Source organism: Bacillus rossius, chromosome 1 (assembly GCF_032445375.1).
Source record: "Bacillus rossius redtenbacheri isolate Brsri chromosome 1, Brsri_v3, whole genome shotgun sequence".
NCBI classification, from domain to species: Eukaryota; Metazoa; Arthropoda; class Insecta; order Phasmatodea; family Bacillidae; genus Bacillus; species Bacillus rossius.
In genome coordinates, this window is record NC_086330.1 from 164,126,745 (window position 1) to 164,146,927 (window position 20,183).

The following is a 20,183-nucleotide window of genomic DNA, read 5'->3' on the forward strand; positions in this document are numbered from 1 at the left end:
ATTTTGGAGATGGCATAAAACACTTGCGGTTGGTACAAGTTGCACTGCAGGTGTGTTCTAGATTTTTCTGTGGATTTTGCTGTGAGTAAATTAATTGTTAAATCATCAAGGTCTGAAACAGGTTTGAAATTAATTAATAAAACTGGATTGGTCATGAAAGAGTACTGGATTAAACAGTTATGATACTAAAAGTCACCAGACTTAAATTTACATCAGTCCTTTGCTTACTTGCATTTAATTTTTTGACATATCGCTAAATTGTATAGCCTCACATTAAATATGAACATTTGGAGGTTGGCTACTTAAATAATGTGAAAATAATTTTTTGAAAGGTTTTAGATTTCTAACATAGAAATTACATTCTGTGAATAGGAGGTTATTTTGTATTATGTATGATTTTGCTTATTATTTATAAAATAAATTATCTCATGATATAAAAAAAGCTGTTAGAAAATTTTTAAAAAATGTTTTTAAGTTAGTTTGCCATGTATTCTGTAGACACACTGGTAATAGAGTACGTAAATTAGAAACAATTTTTTTTCCAATACAACCTTTAAATTAGAATGTAAAAGAAGTATTTTAAGTTTGAGTAATTGTTGTTTTTAATTTATCAATTTCTTTGTGTTTACTATTTTTTTCTTAAAAGGATATTATTTTTGCTTTCTAATATAAAATTATCTATAAATTCATAACAATTTTTAATTGTGGTTTTTCTGCAGTCATTATTATACTGGGTAAAGACATTGAATTGGATGAAAAGAAGCAATACGTTTTTAAAAATATAATGCATGTCTGCATAATTATAGTTAAAATGGGAGATTTTTTTTAAAAAAATGGTTTGATTTCTTTTTGTTGCGACTTTGTTTTTAGCTTTGAACTAAGGGTAGTGCAATTGAGAAAATTTCATTAGTTTAGATATCATGCAGGAATGTATCATTAAATAACTTGGTTAAAAAATGAAAAATACTCTGTTGGTTTTGTACATCATCCAAGCATCACTGGCAAATATCTGCTATACTCAATCATGAACTGAACTGTAGATTTCAGTTAGCCTACGTAATGGTTGATATGGGGCTGAATCATAGGTAGATTGTACCGTGTTTTATCGCATAATCGTCGCACATGCATAATCGATGCACCGTTATTTTAAGACATCAAAATTTGGAGAAAAAATATGTCTCACATAAACGTCGCATGATGTTTTTAGATTCCAAGCGCTTTGTGTAGGTAGTTTTCCTGTATAAAACAATGTATTTTAAAGTTGAAATCTAATATCCATTCGGATGTTACCGCTTACTTATTTAATTAACAGAAATACAAAGTTGTCTGATAAGTAAATTTTCTTTGAAAGACATTTTCAAACGTTATAAACTTTATCTTTTCGTCTTCTTCGCCGCTGTTTACCGCTTATAAAAATGTAGCCAGCACTAGTTGGCATCATTCATGTTTGGTTGTGTTGATTCCTCGTATAGAGCGTGCGCACGTATTCGAATATCAATACAGATATGTCATCAATTGCATGCACTGCTTGCGCTCTGTCTGGTGCCGAGCTAACTACATTTGATAGCCCACGCTTTCTCGTGGTGTGAACTACGATAGTTATGCGCTCCGACTCATGTTCGCATCACAGTTTTGGTTTTTCTATTTAAAGTTGAACAAAATTTTTTGTGCATGATTTATTAATTTAAATTGTTTGGCGTGCTTTTGTATACTCTACTTTTTAAATGAACTTACTTTCCTTGAATAGATTTTGTTTTTATGAATAACTTTACCTAACAAAAAATGCTTTTTTCACATAATCATCGTACCCCTACTTTTCAAACTTGATTTTGGTATAAAATGTGCGACAATTATGCAATAAAACATTGTGTGTGTATGAGGTAATAGCAATACCATGATAAAAATCTTGCATTATGAGTGTCATAAATTTGAATGTCTTACCAACCTGTGCCGTAGTGACTACATGTCTTGAGTATGACGGCCGTGTCATGATGGTCGTGTGAAAATGTGAGCACGGATCCAATAGTCATAACTCTCCCAGCACCTTTACAGTGACGTAACTAAGATAGCTTGGCACTGAACACTACACTGAGGTTGGTAGAGAATTTAAAGGACAAACATGTTTTTTGGGCAGTCACAGTAGTCATATATTGGACCCAATACATAGGATGCCAAAATTGGTAATAATTATTAAATAATATCAAATAGTCCTAATAGATGCTTTCAAAAACTGTAGAAGAATGTAGTTTTTAATATGGCAGTATTATTAGCCATGTGAAATGTGTTGCCTGTTTTTAATTATTTTATTTTCAATGTTTAATAGTTCAGTTACAGTTATATTCTATAAAACATCAGAAACCTCTTAATATTCTGCCAGTGTTCATACGCTAACTGCTTTACCATAACTATATTATTTTTGTTGCCTGTAGACTTGAAAGAATGGAAAAAATCACAATCAAACCTTTTTATTGCCCTATACAGTCAAACCTCTATCTATTGTTTTTCAGGGGACCAACAAAAAAATTCAGTAGATGCGGACATTCAATAGATGTGGACTTCACTCTTAGATTTTGAAAAAAATATTTCAACCTCAAAATTAGTGTCAGAAATATATCAGTTACTTGTCATTAAAGTTTAATCATTTGAAAAAAAATAAAAATGGAAGCATTTTACTTAATTCAATTTACACTTGCAAAAAAAAAAAACATACGCACAATAAACCTACATGGAAATTAAAGTCTTTTTCAATATCCTGAAGTCTGAAATGTTTACTCATGCCATCAAATATAGATGTGTACTGAAGAAGCCGATTTTGCCAATATTTAGTTGAATCGGCATTTCTGCCTACTTCTGATACGCTTGTTAATTTTCGGCCGATATTACTGAAAAAACGTGAGAGACTGCCATAACCTAAAAATCCATGAGTACCCTTTTCACTTTTCGTAGTAGTACTGCATTCTTTCAGATCGCATTATTTCTGCGCAACATGTGCTAACCGTACATATAAAAATTTAACATGCTTTTTTTTTTCAGTAATGTTCTTTAATTTTCATATGTCTTAAATAAATACGTACATTACCATCACGGTAAATATACATCTCGGTTGTTACGGTAACTATAGTGCAAATGTGGTAGCTATCGTGCTTCTGTAGTATTATGGTATCAACAAAGAATCTGTAGTTCTTTTTATGGTAATTATCGTAAGATAACAATTGGGTTTGTACTGTAGTTATGGTACATCATCCATATTTCTTCGTAAGTTGTTGTTCATTTGTCTTTTCTTCATGTTTACGTGCTCCATTACTCGGCTGCAGATTTAAGGTGATTTTTACTTATACAATCGTTACTGTTTTTATGACGGTTTCTGTTTAAGAAATGGTTATTTCTGCAAAATATTTATGGTTAAACGATCATTTATTATAATTTATAGTGACGGGACCACATATTGTGTACGATCAATGCGGACAAAACGATAATTCGAACATCGGTACAAGCGGACTTTTTTAACCTTAGTTGTATGGCAATTTTGGCGGGACCGTAGAAAGTATACGATAGACACGGACAATCTATACATGCGAGTTCGATAGATAGAGGTTTGACTGTAGTAAGTAACCGTTTCAAAATAGTACTCTTTTATTAGATTATGTACATTATATAGAGACATGTCTATAGCAATTCACACTATAAATTTTACATCCCAACACACGTATCAAGGAAATATTCTGATAATATTATTTATTTAGCACCATGTAAATCTTGAAATCATGGGAAATTAGTGATGTTAATTAAACACCTGAATTTTAATTAAAGAAACTGGAGTAGACAATATTGCGACAGTATTGTGTATCAACCAGGTGAATGTGTTTCTAATAGTTCATTGTTAGTTAGCTTTACTGAATCTGGACATTTAAATAAAGAGAAATAGGAAACCGCATTCACTCTACATGAAATATTCTCCCAAAGTTTGTTACCATACTTCCATGCATTTTGGTGAAGCCTGTGTGTATTTAATATGTGGCAATATGCAATATGCTGATACAGCAGGTAGCAGAACCGAGCCATGACACTGCCCAAGAGATTGGGGAGTAAGCCTAGCTTGGAAGTAACTACATAAATCTATGGGAAAATCCTTTCTATTTAAATGTGAGAAAATAAGTGTGATAAATCTAGCAACCTAGGTATTTACAATATTAGGTATTTACAGTAGAACCCTGTTATAATGTTTTTCAAGGGAGCACAAGAAAAAAATGTTATAAGCAGGAAATCTCAATTTAGCACTTAACAATGTTCGAGCTTTGTACCAGTGGACTCACAACTTATGTAAACAACTTTAATGTTTAAAACCAAAGATAGTATACTTGATACATGAATTTTCTGAAACAAGCCAACAATTTTTCAACTTCGTCTTGTTCCCTGGTTAAATTTTGTTTGTCTTTAAAGATACACTGCCACATTTTTTGTAAAATTGTCTCACGATTCATGATGACAACATTAAGAGTGAGAACATCTACTCCTTCACCACCTGAAAATGTTTAATTTTGGGATTCCTACGTATGAATGAAAAAAAAAAAAAAATTATTTGTAAGCAATAGAAAACACTTTTAGTTATGCCCTCGATCAATGGTTGGCAACTTAAATATTGTAGGACTATGTACGTGCATCTGAATACCCACTGGAATGGCAAGGAAGAGAAGAGTTGACTAAGGGTGCCAACTGACACGTAACTATGAACATTGTGTACCTTCACTATATTGCATAAAATTGTATTTTAAAGAGCTTCATGTATTGTATGGCAGTGATTGTAAACATAAACATACATAAAGGAAACTTTTTATCATAAGTGTTGGAATAATTTGGTTTTAAAACATTTTTTCCCCATTTATTGAATGAGAAAGCAAACATTATAAGCAGGAAATTACACTATTTATGAACGCTATATGCAGGAAATAAATACATTGTCCTTATGGTGGAAATATTGGGACTTTAAAAATATGACATTATAAGCAGGAAAAGATTATATGTAGGAACATTATTACAGGATTCTACTGTAATCATTTATATTATTGTGTAGTTCCATGTTTATCAGTGCACTTATTTTACTTGTACAACTGAATAAGTTTATTTCATAAGAAAAGCATTTGGAAAAAATTTCCTATGTTCAGATATTGTATAAACAAGGTTGTATGTTTTCCACTAAATGTTTGTCAATGTGAATGTGAAGCTGTCTTGTTAAAATGTAATGCTTTTCTAAGACCTTTATTGTTTATTTAGGAACTTTTTTTTTACAATACAATATCTGTCTCGACAAAATGAGTTTTGTACTATTAAAAATATCAAAATAATAAGAACCAGTGCTACTTATTCACAGAAAACATTTATGCCTTAAACCATTTGCGAATGATGAGCACTTGTAGTTTTGAAGTTTTTTTTTTTCCATAGATCAACATAACCTTATTTAGATATATCTTGCATCGCTTCTTGAACATTTTTGAGTTTGTTGGATTGAGCTAAAACTCTGAATTTAACGAGAATGCACTATTAATGTTCACGTTTGAAAGAATTATTCCTAGTATTAAATGAAAGTATTGGGGATCACGGTTATCACCAGTTGCACCATTTAGAGTTTAAGCGTGATCTCATTTCATAAACTGTTTTGATCATGGTTCGACCACATTTTCTGTTGCATCATTGTGTTTTGAACTTAGAACTAAGATCACAGGAATTTTGAGATCAACTGACAGTCGTGTCGGTTCATGAAAGTGGTATCGTTATTTAGTTTAATTCTTAAATAAGATTTTTCATTTTATTTAAATTATCATCCATATATTAAATGGAAACATTTTTTTTTTTTACAAAACTTACACAATTTTAAAACTGCTTTGTTTTGCAATGACAATTAAAATACCAGTTTGTGTTTTCAATCATTATTAAAAATCAACAGAGATGAGCCTGAGCCTGTGGCAACTGCATCAACTATTTGCTCACCATATCACAATCGATGGTATGACTTTATATTGTTCCAGCCCACCAATAAATTCACCTAACTTTTCTTGGGCACTGTATTGTTGCTGGTTGCCGCAGATTGGAAATGTATGAACTTCAGGTCATGCAAATGAAGATAGTGTTGCCCCAGTGTGTGTTTGTGCAACGTTTAGAGGAATGATTTCTGGATCATTCTTGGGCTAAGATCATTGTATCGCTGATCGAAGAGCAGAATGGTGAAACTGGCCATTTGCCATGTTAATTGTTTAGTTTCCCAATTCAGACTAGTGTGTGTACAAATTTACTTTCATAATTACCAAAGAAAGTACACAACAGTTTTTGCTTATCTTATCTGTTTGCGAATGTGGTGGAATTTAAGCAAAAGTTGATTTTGTCATAACGAAAATAAATGAAATTTTCTTTACGCATCTTTTGATTTAATCATGATTTGAGCATTATGCAAGGTTATGTGAGAAGGAGTGAATTTTATAATCAATTGATCCATCTGGGATGTCAGTTTAAGATGTATTTAGAGAAATCAACGATTAGTTAAAATAAACTCTGCATTCCAGGATTCATGAAAATAGTTTACAATGGACTTTATGGCGTTAATCAAAATTAAACGTTAGTATTACATCATTAAATGATAAATAATGTTAACTCAAACTATGGATCATTCTGCCTCTTAAATAATCACTTTAACTTGGGGCTGTGTGAAAAAATACCACTTTACAAATTTTTTTAAAATCTTTGCAACCATCAACATATATTTTTCTAAAACAAAAACAGTGAAGAAATATACTTTCAAAATGAAAATTGACTCATGGGTCATTCCATGTCAAGTGGTCTAAATTTGAGAAAAAATTTTTTGTGACCATCTTCAATCTTGATGAAATTTGGGGTAAGTCAATACCAATACTTAGGAGGATCTTACACAAAATTTCAGTTTGATTGGCAGTATAGTCTGGGTTCTAGAGGCTCCTGCACAAAGATGGTCGTTGCAACACCAGCGTGCGCCTGAATAAAATGGCAAGTTTGAAATGCTATTGTGGCACAACTACAGCAGCTAGCATCCTGAAAATTGGTAACCTAGGAGAACTTTTTGTGCTCTACACAATGGTAAGAGTATCACTTATTCAAAAGGCTTACATTTATTGCTAGCACCTCCCAAAGTTGGCAAAAATATTCATTACCTTAAATTTAGAGCTGACTTTTGCTGTCCATAACTTTACAACAGTGTTGCCGGAATGCCTGTGCTTCTGCTAGCTAGTCAATACCATAGCTGCTGTCAGTTTGCCAAAAGAGCAGCTTCTAAGCTTATTAAATTTTGCAGATATTTGCCTCTAAACTAGGGATTTTTGTTCTACCCACTGAATTTTACCCTTTTTTAAACTGACATAGCACAAAACTATCTTCTCTGATTGAGTTCTTTCTGGCATGGTTAGAAAGAGCAGCCTTTTTGCTTTAAGAATCATCTTGTTTCATCTTTGTGTCTCAATGTTTAAGGTAAGAAAATTTACTTTAAAAGTTGCCCTTTTTTAGCTACCTGACATAGAACGCTGCGAGAAAATCAGCATCAAAGATAGTGAATTGCCAACCACTTAAATTATGTTTCTGAAAGAATGGTGAAGAAAGCAAGGAAGCTGAAAGAAGAAGGTGGTCTGTTGGCAATGTCTGGGAAAAAAACAGGGAAAGAAGCTATTGGATGAAATAAAACAAAGAGTACTTGCATTTTACAAAGATGATGAATTTACTCTATTGTGCCCTGGAAATAAGGACTATGTTTCAGTAAGGCTCTCAGAAGATACTAAAGTTCAAGTGCAAAAGTGACTGATCCTTTGTAACTTGAAGGAATTGTATGCAGAATACCGAACCCGATATGGATCTGAAATAGGATTTTTTAAATTTTGTGAGCTAAGGCCAAAATCGTGCATTATTGTTAGTGCATCCGGGACACACTCAGATTGTGTATGTACCATTCATCAAAATGTGAAGCTAATGCTGCAAGCCACTCCCATTAAAGACGACTACAAGTACCTCATCAGTAAGACAGTTTGCAGCTTGGATTCAAAAGATTGCATGCTTCATCATTGTGAAGAATGTCCACAGACTGAAGAATTGGTAAAATGTTTGCAAAAGTATTTTGAAGACAACGACCGTGAAGACACAATTCTATACATGCAGTGGGTGCACACTGATAGGGATACATTGGAATCCAAACAGGACACTATTGAAGATTTCATTGAAGCCTTAGTCAGCAAAATTTTGAAACTTTCTTCCCATCACTACATTGCTAAATTTCAAAGTCACCACCTTAAAGCCACAAAAGAAAATTTGAAACCTGGTGAATTAGTTAGATTGATGGATTTTGCCGAAAATTATTCCTTTATTGTACAAGATGCAGTTCAAGGTTTTCATTGGGAAAACAGCCAAGCTACATTGCATCCCTTTGTAGTGTACTACAAGAATGCCAACCAATTGCAAAGCATCAGTTTTTCTATTATCAGTGATCACCTGCAGCATGACACAATCGCTGTGGCATGTCTTTTTATGCAAGCTAATAGAGTATCTAAAGAACAAAGTTGGTGAAATAGTGCATATATACTACTTCAGTGATGGCTCTGCTGCACAATACAAGAATTACAAGAATTTTATGAATTTGTGCCATCATGAAAACGATTTTAATTGTACTGCCGAGTGGAACTTTTTTGGCACAAGCCATGGGAAGTCACCTTGTGATGGCATTGGTGGAACTATTAAGCGATCAGCAGCACGTGCCAGCGTTCACCATCCTGTCAACCAAATTTTGACACCACAAGATCATTTTAGCTATTGTGTGCAGCAGATCAAAGGGATCAAGTGCTTTTTTATTTCCAAAGAAGAAATTGAAGCAGTTTCCTTACAACAAGAACATAGGTTTAAAGATGGCCGTACAGTAGCACGAACCAGGGAAAACCATCACTTTGTACCCATTAATGAAGCTACAATTCATGTTAGCAGAGTTTCAAATTATTCCTCTTCATCATTTTTAGCCCATTTGAACCCATCTGCTGTAGTCAACCCACCAACCCTATCAATTGCAAGTCTTCAGCCTGGCCAATATCTTGCCTGTATTTATGAAAACAAATAGTGGATTGGCAACATTTGTGAAATTTCATTTGAAGACCATGATGTTCATATAGACTTCATGCATCCTTATGGAATTGCAAGATCATTTTACTGGCCTCCTAGAAGAGACACCTGCTGGATACCAGAACAGCATATTATTGCCAACATTCCAGCTCCTAATGCTACAGCAATGGGAAGGCAGTACACTTTATAACAGAAATGATGCCGTCAAGCATTGAAGATAAATTCCAATCAATTGTAAAACAATAATTACGTCCGCGTTTTCCCATTGGTCATTTCATTATTGTTTACTTGAACAGTGCATCACTCTGGCTTGGCAACCATGAACCCACCACTGGCTTGGGATCCATGGCAAGAAACCCCTGGTGGGCTTGGGAGCCCACGCTAAAGAGACTCACCCGTGGCTGGCCTTGCCTGGTTATCGGGCGTGACCCCTAGGTGATGGGGATATCAATTCATGCTTTCATTGAGAGAAGCATATCTTTTAGAGAATGAACTGGTAGTGGCTCAGCCACCATGGACCAACACAAGGATTTAATGTTTATAGTATAAACAATTTCCCTTCACGTCTAGTCAATTATTACATGATCAATAATAAAAAATATTTTCCTTATGCTTTTATATTAAAATTTGCTTGTATATTAATACCTCACCATTTTAAGGAGTACAAATAATTTAAATGGTTGGAAATTCATTATCTTTGATGCTGATTTTCTCGCAGCGTTCTATGTCAGGTAGCTAAAAAAGGGCAATTTTTAAAGTAAATTTTCTTATCTTAAACATTGAGACACAAAGATGAAACAAGATGATTCTTAAAGCAAAAAGGCTGCTCTTTCTAACCATGCCAGAAAGAACTCAATCAGAGAAGATAGTTTTGTGCTATGTCAGTTTAAAAAAGGGTAAAATTCAGTGGGTAGAACAAAAATCCCTAGTTTAGAGGCAAATATCTGCAAAATTTAATAAGCTTAGAAGCTGCTCTTTTGGCAAACTGACAGCAGCTATGGTCTTGATTAGCTAGCAGAAGCACAGGCATTCCGGCAACACTGTTGTAAAGTTATGGACAGCAAAAGTCAGCTCTAAATTTAAGGTAATGAATATTTTTGCCAACTTTGGGAGGTGCTAGCAATAAATGTAAGCCTTTTGAATAAGTGATACTCTTACCATTGTGTAGAGCACAAAAAGTTCTCCTAGGTTACCAATTTTCAGGATGCTAGCTGCTGTAGTTGTGCCACAATAGCATTTCAAACTTGCCATTTTATTCAGGCGCACGCTGGTGTTGCAACGACCATATTTGTGCAGGAGCCTCTAGAACCCAGACTATACTGCCAATCAAACTGAAATTTTGTGTAAGATCCTCCTAAGTATTGGTATTGACTTACCCCAAATTTCATCAAGATTGAAGAAGGTCACAAAAAAATGTTTAGACCACTTGACATGGAATGACCCTCATTGTTCTCATATTAAAAATGGTCTACGTGGGTTAAATGAATGTTAATAAGGGTCATTCTGGATAAAAGATGGCTGAAAGGATCAATGTTGGATACATTAAAGTTAAAAAGGGTCAGTTTTGGATTCATTAATGTCAGAAAGGGTCAGTGTGAGTTAAAAAGATATTAGAAATTTCATTATTGGTTAAATAGATGTTAGAAAACTAAGTTATGGTTGAATTGATGTTAAAAATGGTAAATGTGGACTAAATGAATGTTTGCAAGGGTCAGTATGGATTATAAGTGGTTGGCATTAGATGCAATTGGATGTCTTACCTGTGGGAATGAATGAAATGTTAATCTCTTGTCTACTTGAATAGATTAAGTGGAGGGGGTTGAACTATTGGTGGAATGTAGTTAGGCTAAGAAATTGGAAAACTTTGATAAAACTCTTACCTTCACTGTGAGAATTTTACTTTGAAACTTAGAGGTAAAACTTTTAACTCAGTAAAACATGTTTAATAGTACTTGTTTCTGTATAAGTATGAATTAACCAAAAAAAAAAAAAAAAATATTGACAATTTTTTCAGAAATATATATATTTATCTTCCATTATACAATAAGATGTATTTTGACAAGAACAGACTAGTATTTTGTACAAATGTATCTTCATAACCACCAAAGAATGGTATGCAATTTTTATGTATATCTTTATAGGAAATTTTAGCAGTTCAGTTAAAGTATAGCAGTTATCATGTTTAAATTTTTTTTTCAGCAGTTGCCTTTATTATTATTTGAATAGCGTTCCATAATTTTGCGGTGTGTGTTACCTTTTGCTGTTGGATTCGCACTTGTTCGAATCAGTGCTTAAATGTACATTTAAACCAAAATTATCTAGGTCATAAAGCAGTTACTTATACTTAAATGACAACTGAACAATATAATTTCTTAGCTATGACATTTAGTATACATTGTAAATTTGCAGATAAAACGTACACTGATTTATGAAAATGTTTATTCTTATTAAACTAAAATGCAATAATCTAAATCAAATTACATGTTAAAGGGGATTAGGCCCTGCCATCTCGGTTTTTTCCATCTTTTTGCTCTAATAATAATTTTGAATATTTATCTCAATTTGTTGGCATGTGAAGGTATAAATCATATTTCCCAGGCTTTAGTTTAAGTTACCCAAGGAAGTAACTTAATATTTCATGCGTGCGACTACAACTATCATGATAATCACACCAATGCACAAGTGTTGACTTCAACATGTAGTAAAAGTTAAGTTCTATGCCATGTCGACCCAAAAAATTTAGCATGAAAGCTTTATTGCATGAGGTATCAAAAAATTTGAAATTTCAAAATGGCAAGGCCGAATACCCCTCAACTTTTGTACTGTATCTCATTACCATTCAGAGAAACACTGCTGGTTTGAAATTTATCTAAATGTTAGGCATTAAAAATTAAAAATGGTTAGTTTATTCAGAATTCAAAACTATTATTTTTGTATATTGATGTATTTCATGATTATTAGGCAGTTCATGTATGTCTTCAAAATTTTTTATGAATATTAAACCATTACATGTATTTAATATTTATTTAGTAAATTTTGTAAAGTAAAATTACATTTGCAATATTTAAATCATTGTGTACGGTAGTCTTAGTTAGTGGCCTCTATTTTAAAACAATTTTATTAACTTGCTGTCTTGTCCGTTTGTTTGTTTGTCTGTTCTGTACAAATTTTGCAATTGATTTTGATCGAACTTCCCAATGAGCTAGAGACTTGAAACTGTGAACATAGCTCAGAACTGGATGACAGTGCAATATTAGCTTGCTTTCTTTTCGGTTTGTATGTTTGTTACAAATTTGTTTGGTTTTGTTTAGCAAAGCCCCTGGGTTTGTGGCATTAGGCTACGAGCAGAACAGTACAGTGTTGTGGGATGCATAATGCAGAACTAGCATGCGGTGCCTATATCATGCATACAGATCTAGGAAATATGTCCGCCTCACTGTCATTTAGTAAGGCCTGGCAACTTCCTATCCTTCTCCTTGGTGAGACCTGTCCACTTAGCAAAGCTCATGGCATCAAGCGAACTGAAGGTGGTGATAACAGTTTAGTTTAGAACATTGTCAATTCATGGCGTTGCATTGAATTTGACACGCACTGTCGTTGGGTGTGTCCTTCGCCTTACTAATATCTATTGCAAGCATCCCTCATTTTTAGTTTTAAACCTTACAAGTAGTTTTATAGGTATTTAAAATTAACAACCAAAATTTTCATTATAAACTGTATGGGGCTAGGAATAAAATCAGATACTTAATCTGTACTAAAAATTAAATAAAATAAATTGCAAAATTTCACACACACAAGACTAAAAAGCAGAAAATAATAATTAATAAAAAAAACATTTGAAAATAGACTAAAAAATATAAAATAATTTCTTCTAGCCCAATAAGATTTATAAACCAATATAGATTCCTAACCCCATACAGATTGTTATAAAATGAGTGATTGTTAATTTTTAACACCTATAAACTAACTTTTAAGATTTAAAATTAAAAACGTCGGGTGTATGCTATATACAATAGTTCACTAACAATTTTATTGCACTGCAAATTATATGAACTGAAATGGATAATTAATGCATGAATAGTTCACTAACAATTGTAGTGCACTGCAAATTATATGAACAGTTGTGTGAGTTTTCTTGACAGCTACTCCTTACACTCTTACTATATTTGATCGCATATGCTCCATGTTTTTCATTTTAAATCTTACAAGTTAATTCATAGGTGTTAAAAATCAACAATCACAAATTTTTAGGACAGTCTGTATTAGTTTATAAATCTTTACGTGGCTAGGAGAATTTTTTTTATATTTTTAAGTTTATTAAAAAAATTTTTTTTAATATTATTTTTTATTTAATTATTTTAGCATAATTTTTTGAGAACATATAATTTTTTTAAGAACAATAATGTAGTACAAAAAGTAATGTAATTTTATGTTGTAACATATTTTTTACTTAGTATATATAAAATATAATTAGTTTTTTATACCTCCTGTTGATATGAAAATATATCATTAATGCATTAGTATTTTCTATGCTAGGAGGTTTACTTGTCATATGATTAAAATTCAAGTGAAACAATTATGAGTTTCAATTTAGTTAAATTCTTGCTTGTTTAACTAATCAAATTAATTATTTAGTATCTTAAAATGTTAAATGCATACCACCCTTTGGTCCGTGCTAGAACTGACTAAGCACATCTTAGACTTAAATAGTGATGCAACAACGCAGTCCTCAGCAGTGTCTTTGGTCAGCCTCAAAAGACGAACAGTGTTGGGCATTTGGGCACTTGGATCATGTTTTGTCGATCACTTCCGCGCGTGTTAAAACAGTAATATGTTTCTTGTCTTCACTGGAGTGTTCACATGACATGTTCTTGAACAGCACGGTTGTGTCTGGAAGAGGCACGGCGCTGGCTCACTGCTCCGTGCTGAAGTAGGAGTTCTGCATGAGGTACAGCTTGTCGATGGGGTTGACCTGCACCATGCCCGGCAGCAGGCCGTCCGACTGCGAGGGGTGGGGGGGCAGGTCGAGGTTCTGGAGTGACAGCGTGTCGGAGCCGCCCTCGTCCAGCTGCTCGTAGTTGGTGCTGTCGTCCAGGGAGATGTCGGAGCTGCAGAAGCTCTCGCCGGAGTGGGTCGGGTACGCGTCTGCCAGGGCAGAACCGGTCTGAACTAGTAGTTCGCCCCCAACTGACACCTTGCAATGTTCCCTTTTTCAAATATCTAATATCCAGGGACAAGATTATATGGTGAATTGCAATAAAGCCGAAAGAACACCAAGAAGTATGACAATACACCGTGTAACACCGAAATGCAAGTTAATACACCATAAAGCAACGAAATATAAATAAAATAATGTTTGTACCAAATATGTACTAAAAAGATTTGGAAAAAAAAATTTCAAATTTTTTTTTGATTTTGAAACTGTTATCAGTGACTCATTTTTACATTTAGATGTTGGTACATTTTTTAAACATAAATACATGTCAATATATTTTTTTTTGTTCTAAGTAGTTCTATCCTAGATATTATTACAAATTATTTTATTGTAGAAGTGCATCATTTAGTATTATGAAACATTTAAGTGTACTGTTTGATCAATAATTTGCTATCTTTGTAAATAAACAGGTTCCATAAAAGATAAAAAACTATAACTTTGAAATCTCCTATTAAAAAAACAAAATTGGGCTAAAAATAAAACCTTAAAATCTTGTCTCTACTGATAACTAATATTTGCTATGTAAGCGACAACATAAAAACTAAATAATGAAAATGTAAATAATTTTATAAATTTTTAAAAGTTAATGCAACAAATAATTCTTATAGAAGTAGTGGATATAATTCGGTTACATTTAATTGCTTGTTACATTTTTAGTTCACTTTAAAGCATGCATTACCCTGATCTCTATGGACACCATCCTTTTCGGATCCCAAGATAGAAATTAAAGTAATGCTTTGAAAACTACATGTGCATGTATTAAATATGTCAAAAACTCTCGACCAATTTTTCTGATACATAAAATAAAAAATTCCATAGCCCATACCTGTCTACCTAATATTTTTTATGACAATCTAATCAATGGTAGTATCACATACATTCATACATGCATACATACAAATGCAAATCACTTTAGTTGTTACAGAGACCTTGCTTCTCTTGTTCGATTTTGAACTTGTAAATAACATTTTTGTGAATTTTTGTCAGTAAACTGGCCACAACAGTTGGGAATTTATTTGTATATATCATATGTAATTATGCATGTTTCTTAAATCAGAAATTTGTCTTGAAGTACTGCCCCCTGTCTTTTGTACTGGAAGTTAGTATGTGTGAGAAAATAATTGTAGAAAACTCTTAGCTCTGGGAAGTTATGATGCAAAATTGGAAATTTTTTCTATTTAGTTTAGAAATAGTCAAGAATTTAGATTGTTGAATTTTTGTGGAGATTCGAGTTTTACAAAGTAATGTGTGGGAATGGAAATATTACAGATCACAATACGTACCATCTGGTGAGAAAGGTATGTTGGGGTTTAAAGGTTGGCTGCTTGAAGGTGTGTAACTCCCATCCCCAGAGCCAAGTCCATTCAGGCTTAAGTAATGATCTGTAAACAAGTTTAATACAGTTATTAACATATTTTAGAAAATTCATTCACTGTAAATAATACTCCAGCTTATTAGTACAGACAAAATTAACTACGTATCTTGTAAGCTAGGAAATCAAATAAGTGTTAAAAATAGAGGATTTAATTGCACCTAATGCAGTGAAAATTATTTTATCCGGCATTCTGTGATTTGGCATATTCTGTAATATGGCACAGATTGAGTTCGCTCATATTCTGTTTTTTCTAGGGGAGATTCTGGCTTTACTTGATCATGAGCCAGGCACACCATTACACTACTCACGTTTTTATTTCGCTCATGGTTTATGTGTATTTTTTCTTACCATAGTAGCTTATTACAACTGGTTTCAATTACCATTGTACTGTATACTAATTTTGTTTGGTATTTTCGTTATAACTACATTCATGTTTGATAATCCGGCATGGCGGAGGTCCCGAAGGTGCCGGATTAAAAAACTTTCGTGTTTGTATGACCTAAGAATACTGCTGTAAATTTCATGACTTTTGTCGCACAGCACTTTTATAACGTACCAGCTGCAGTATCCGGCTTTGTCCGGGCTGAACACAGGGCAATATATTGTCAGCGAGTTAAAGCAAATCAGATAGCGCTATTTGACAGTGTGGTGGATATAGAGAAATTACACAAAATTACTGAGTGTGTTCCTTTCTCCTGCTGGGAGTGTGAAACTTTGCCTGGAGATGGTGATTGCCGCTTGAGATGTCGGAGCTGTTGCCAGTGCTAGTATCTGAGACGTGATCCAATAGGAACACGGAATGGGCGCATGGATGCAAATACACATCCTCTCCGCACCTAAGCCAACTCACTACCTCCACGTGGTACCAGTGGTCTCGACAAAAGTGACCTCTGCCCAGGAGTCCTCGTCCTGACACTCAAAGAGGTATCTGGTTAGGTTAAAACCCCTAACTGAGGCAACAGCAGACGGGACGGAAACTTCATCGGGGGGACAGCACTGCTGGGCCCTCAAGCCGTGGGTCCCCAAGGCCTGCTTATCAATGTGTGATGTGCAAGGTGCAATGTAGAGGCTGGACTGGGAGGTGGTTTCATGCTTGATCGAGTCCCACAACTGGGCCGTAAAAACTGTAAACTCCGGGAGCCGGGTTCGGTGGGACATCCGAAGGCCTGGTTCTGCAGGTCTCGAGTTCCCAAAGTACCTCCTGTTATGAGCAGAACCGGGACAGTCGCCCTGGTTATGCTGAAGAAGCCCCAAGTGCCATGAAAAATCTAGGCAGTAGGTTGGGACGGCCAATTGATAACCCCCATCCATATGCTCTGGTTGTTATAGGGCGTGTGGCGTTGGATTCGCACTGGCATTCTGATCTAGATTGGTCAGCTCCAGCTGGCAGTCTGGTGAAGTTAAGTGGTCGCTCTGAGCTTTACGAGCACACCCTAGGAATCCACTAACCGAAACGGATGGATGTGTGAGCATCGTTTTGATCTGCTCCGGTACTAGCCTGGATAGCTAGTAGAGGCTTGGATAGGTGCCTCAGTTGGATCACGGGCTATCTGCAGGCACCGATAAGTATATCCGGTGGGGGTTTGCAGAATGTGATAGGCTCAGATAGGCGCCAGATTGTAACTTGTAAAGTGGCATGTCAGTGAGGATGCCCCTGGTTTGTTGGTGTTGCGGGGTGGTGCTGATGCTGGGATGGGTTCCTCAGCCTCTTGACATAGCCCTTCAATGCACCAGATCGCTGAATAGGCTAGGATGCGGGTGGTGCAGATGCTGGGATGGGTAGCCCTGGCCTCTCCGACGCCTTGAGCCATGATGAAACGGTGTATTAGTTTCCCTCATCATACGAGGCCGTGTCTTGTTCCGTCGGATCAGCCCCACTGGGGAGTACATGCCGGCCCACAAGGGTTTAGGAACTTATGCATTATAAATATGCAGAGCAAAAGCTTTGATTATCATTTTGTCTGCGAGTTAAAGCAAATTCGATAGCGCTATATAAGAGTGTGGTGGATATAGAGAAATGACACAATTACTGTTTGTATGTCTATGACCTTTGATTTTCTGTTATGCAAATGATTTAGAAGTTGATGCGTAACAGTTCTATCTAGTGTCAAGTTATAGCAAAATGGATGGCATAGAAACCTTCTCCATGAAAAAAAAATCAGAGGTGCCAACTTTCATGGAGATCTGTTAAACTGGATCAGAGTTTGTCATACATACGAAAATCTGAAAATCCATTTTTATTAGTGTGTGTGTGTGTGTATGTATGTGTGTGTGTATACGTATATTCTTCAGTGACATTTGCAAATTTTGAAAATATAATGTAGTGTTAGTTTGTCTTTCTAGCTGCAGTACCCAGTGTTGCCCAGGCTGAACACAGGGCGATATATTATCCTCTAGGTAAAGCAAAATGGTTAGCTCTGTATGACAGTGTGGTGGACATAGAGAAATGACAACAATTGCTGTTTGTATGTCTATACCTTATGATTTTCAATTTGCCCATGGTGATAGGTTGAAATGTTTAGAAGTTGGTGGGCTGCAGTGCCATCTAGTAGCGAGTTATAGCAAAATGGATACATATCGTGAAAATATTCTCAGTGTTGAAATATTGATGTATACCAATTCTAATGGTGATCGGTCAAATGGTGTCGTAGTTTATCAACGTTATACATACCAACATTCTATATATATATATATATATATATATATATATATATATATATATATATATATATATAATGAGCTCTTTTCTTCCAACGGCTTACCGTGTTTTATCGCATAATCGTCGCACGCGCGTAATCGTCACAACCATATTTTAGGCTGTCAAAATTGGGATAAAAAAACTTCTCGCGTAAACGTCGCATGATGTTTTTGGTCCCGCTAGTAGATGCCGAGCTCTTTGTGTAGAAAGTAAGTAGAAATCTAATATTTATTTGGTCCTTATCACTTACTTAATAAATTAACGGAAATTATGAAGTTGTTTGACGTGTAAATTTTCTTATAAAGACGTTTTTAAACGTTATTTCCTTTATGTGATCGTCTGCGTCGCCGCGATGTAGGTATAATCTAAAATTTAATTTCGGTCAGTACCACTTATTTATTTAATTAACGGAAATACAAAGTTGTCTGACGTGTAAATTTTCTTTTAAAGACTTTTTAAACGGTATTTCCTTTATCTGATTGTCTGCGTTACCGCGGCGTACCGCTTATAAAAATGTAGCCAGCGCATCATTCATGTTTGGTTATGTTGCTTCCCGTATAGAGCGCGAACACGTAGTCGAATATCGATATCTCGCCGATTGGATGCAACGCGCGCTCTCTGTCAGGTGCTGAGTTGACTAAATTCGATAGCCCGCATTCTTTCGTGGCAAGTGTGTACTACGACACGTTAGTTCACGTCAGATTCAAGTGGCTTGCGTTCGCATTAGAGTTTTGGTTTTTCTATTTAAAGTTGAAGAAAGGTTTTTGTTTAAGGAATTATTAATATAGATTGTTTGGCGTGCTCTTGTATACTCCACCTTTTTTTTAAATAAACGTACTTTCCATGAACAGGTTTTGTTTTTATGAATAACTTTACCTAACAAAAATTTTTTTCCCGACATAATCATCGCACCCCTACTTTTCAAACTTGATTTTAGAATAAAATGTGCGACGATTATACGAGAAAACACTGTACTTAATGGTACTCTCATAAACCGTGCCATGGTGGGAAGTTCACAGCAGCCGTGTGATGTGTCTGATCCACAGTCCTAATGGTTATTACTAGTGGCACGTAAATTTCGCGAATTGCGATATCGCGAAATAACACGGAAATGAACCTCAATTAGCGAAAAAACCGCGAAATAGTTGTTTTCCGCGAAATAAAAACGAAATTAACTTAAAACCCGTGTGTCTCTCGTGTATTGTTTGCCATGTTTTCGCTGCAATAGTTGAAGATGCACCATCGCATATGTTTATTACTGAGAAAATTTTTTTTTCTGATTAAATATAATTATTTGAACATCCAGTTTATACAAAGTATTAAATAACCTTTTAATCAAGAAGACTGTTCATTTTAGTTAAAATCACGGCCTTAGAACTTAGGCCCAGTATTCACGATATTTTCGATCTGAAACCTAGTCTACCAACTGCTAAATAAATTATAGCTGCCAACTTCCCTACAGTGTTGCCAACCTTTTGAAACATATTTATGCTACAACTCAGAAAAAAATATGCTATTTTGAGAAAAATTATGCTACATTTAACCAATTTTCTTTTAAGTTATTTATTGAGGTAGAAAAACATTGCTTTTACGATGCACAATAATAAAGCTGTAAAAATTTGCTAAAACTTAATATTGCACATAAATTATTATAATATGCATTATTATAAATTAATATCCATTTGCTTTTTAGTCCAAGCTGTTTTTCTTTACACACACACACACACACACACACATATTAATAGCAAAATACAGCTAAGGAAGAGCTTCATGCTCTGTAC

The 20,183-nt window shown here is 34.6% G+C and overlaps 1 protein-coding gene across 1 annotated transcript in view; it reads right to left on the reverse strand.

Annotated features, from left to right (window-relative positions):
* Nucleotides 1–13,962: 13,962 nt before the first annotated feature.
* Nucleotides 13,963–20,183, reverse strand: part of LOC134538742 (LIM homeobox transcription factor 1-beta) — a 42,053-nt gene continuing 35,832 nt past the window's right edge. Inside the window, exons 7-8 of the mRNA XM_063380253.1 lie at nt 15,613–15,711; nt 13,963–14,259 (exon numbers count right to left, since the gene is read on the reverse strand). Coding sequence (XP_063236323.1) covers nt 14,027–14,259; nt 15,613–15,711 — 332 coding nt within the window. The 3' untranslated portion in view covers nt 13,963–14,026. The remainder of the gene's footprint in view (nt 14,260–15,612; nt 15,712–20,183) is intronic.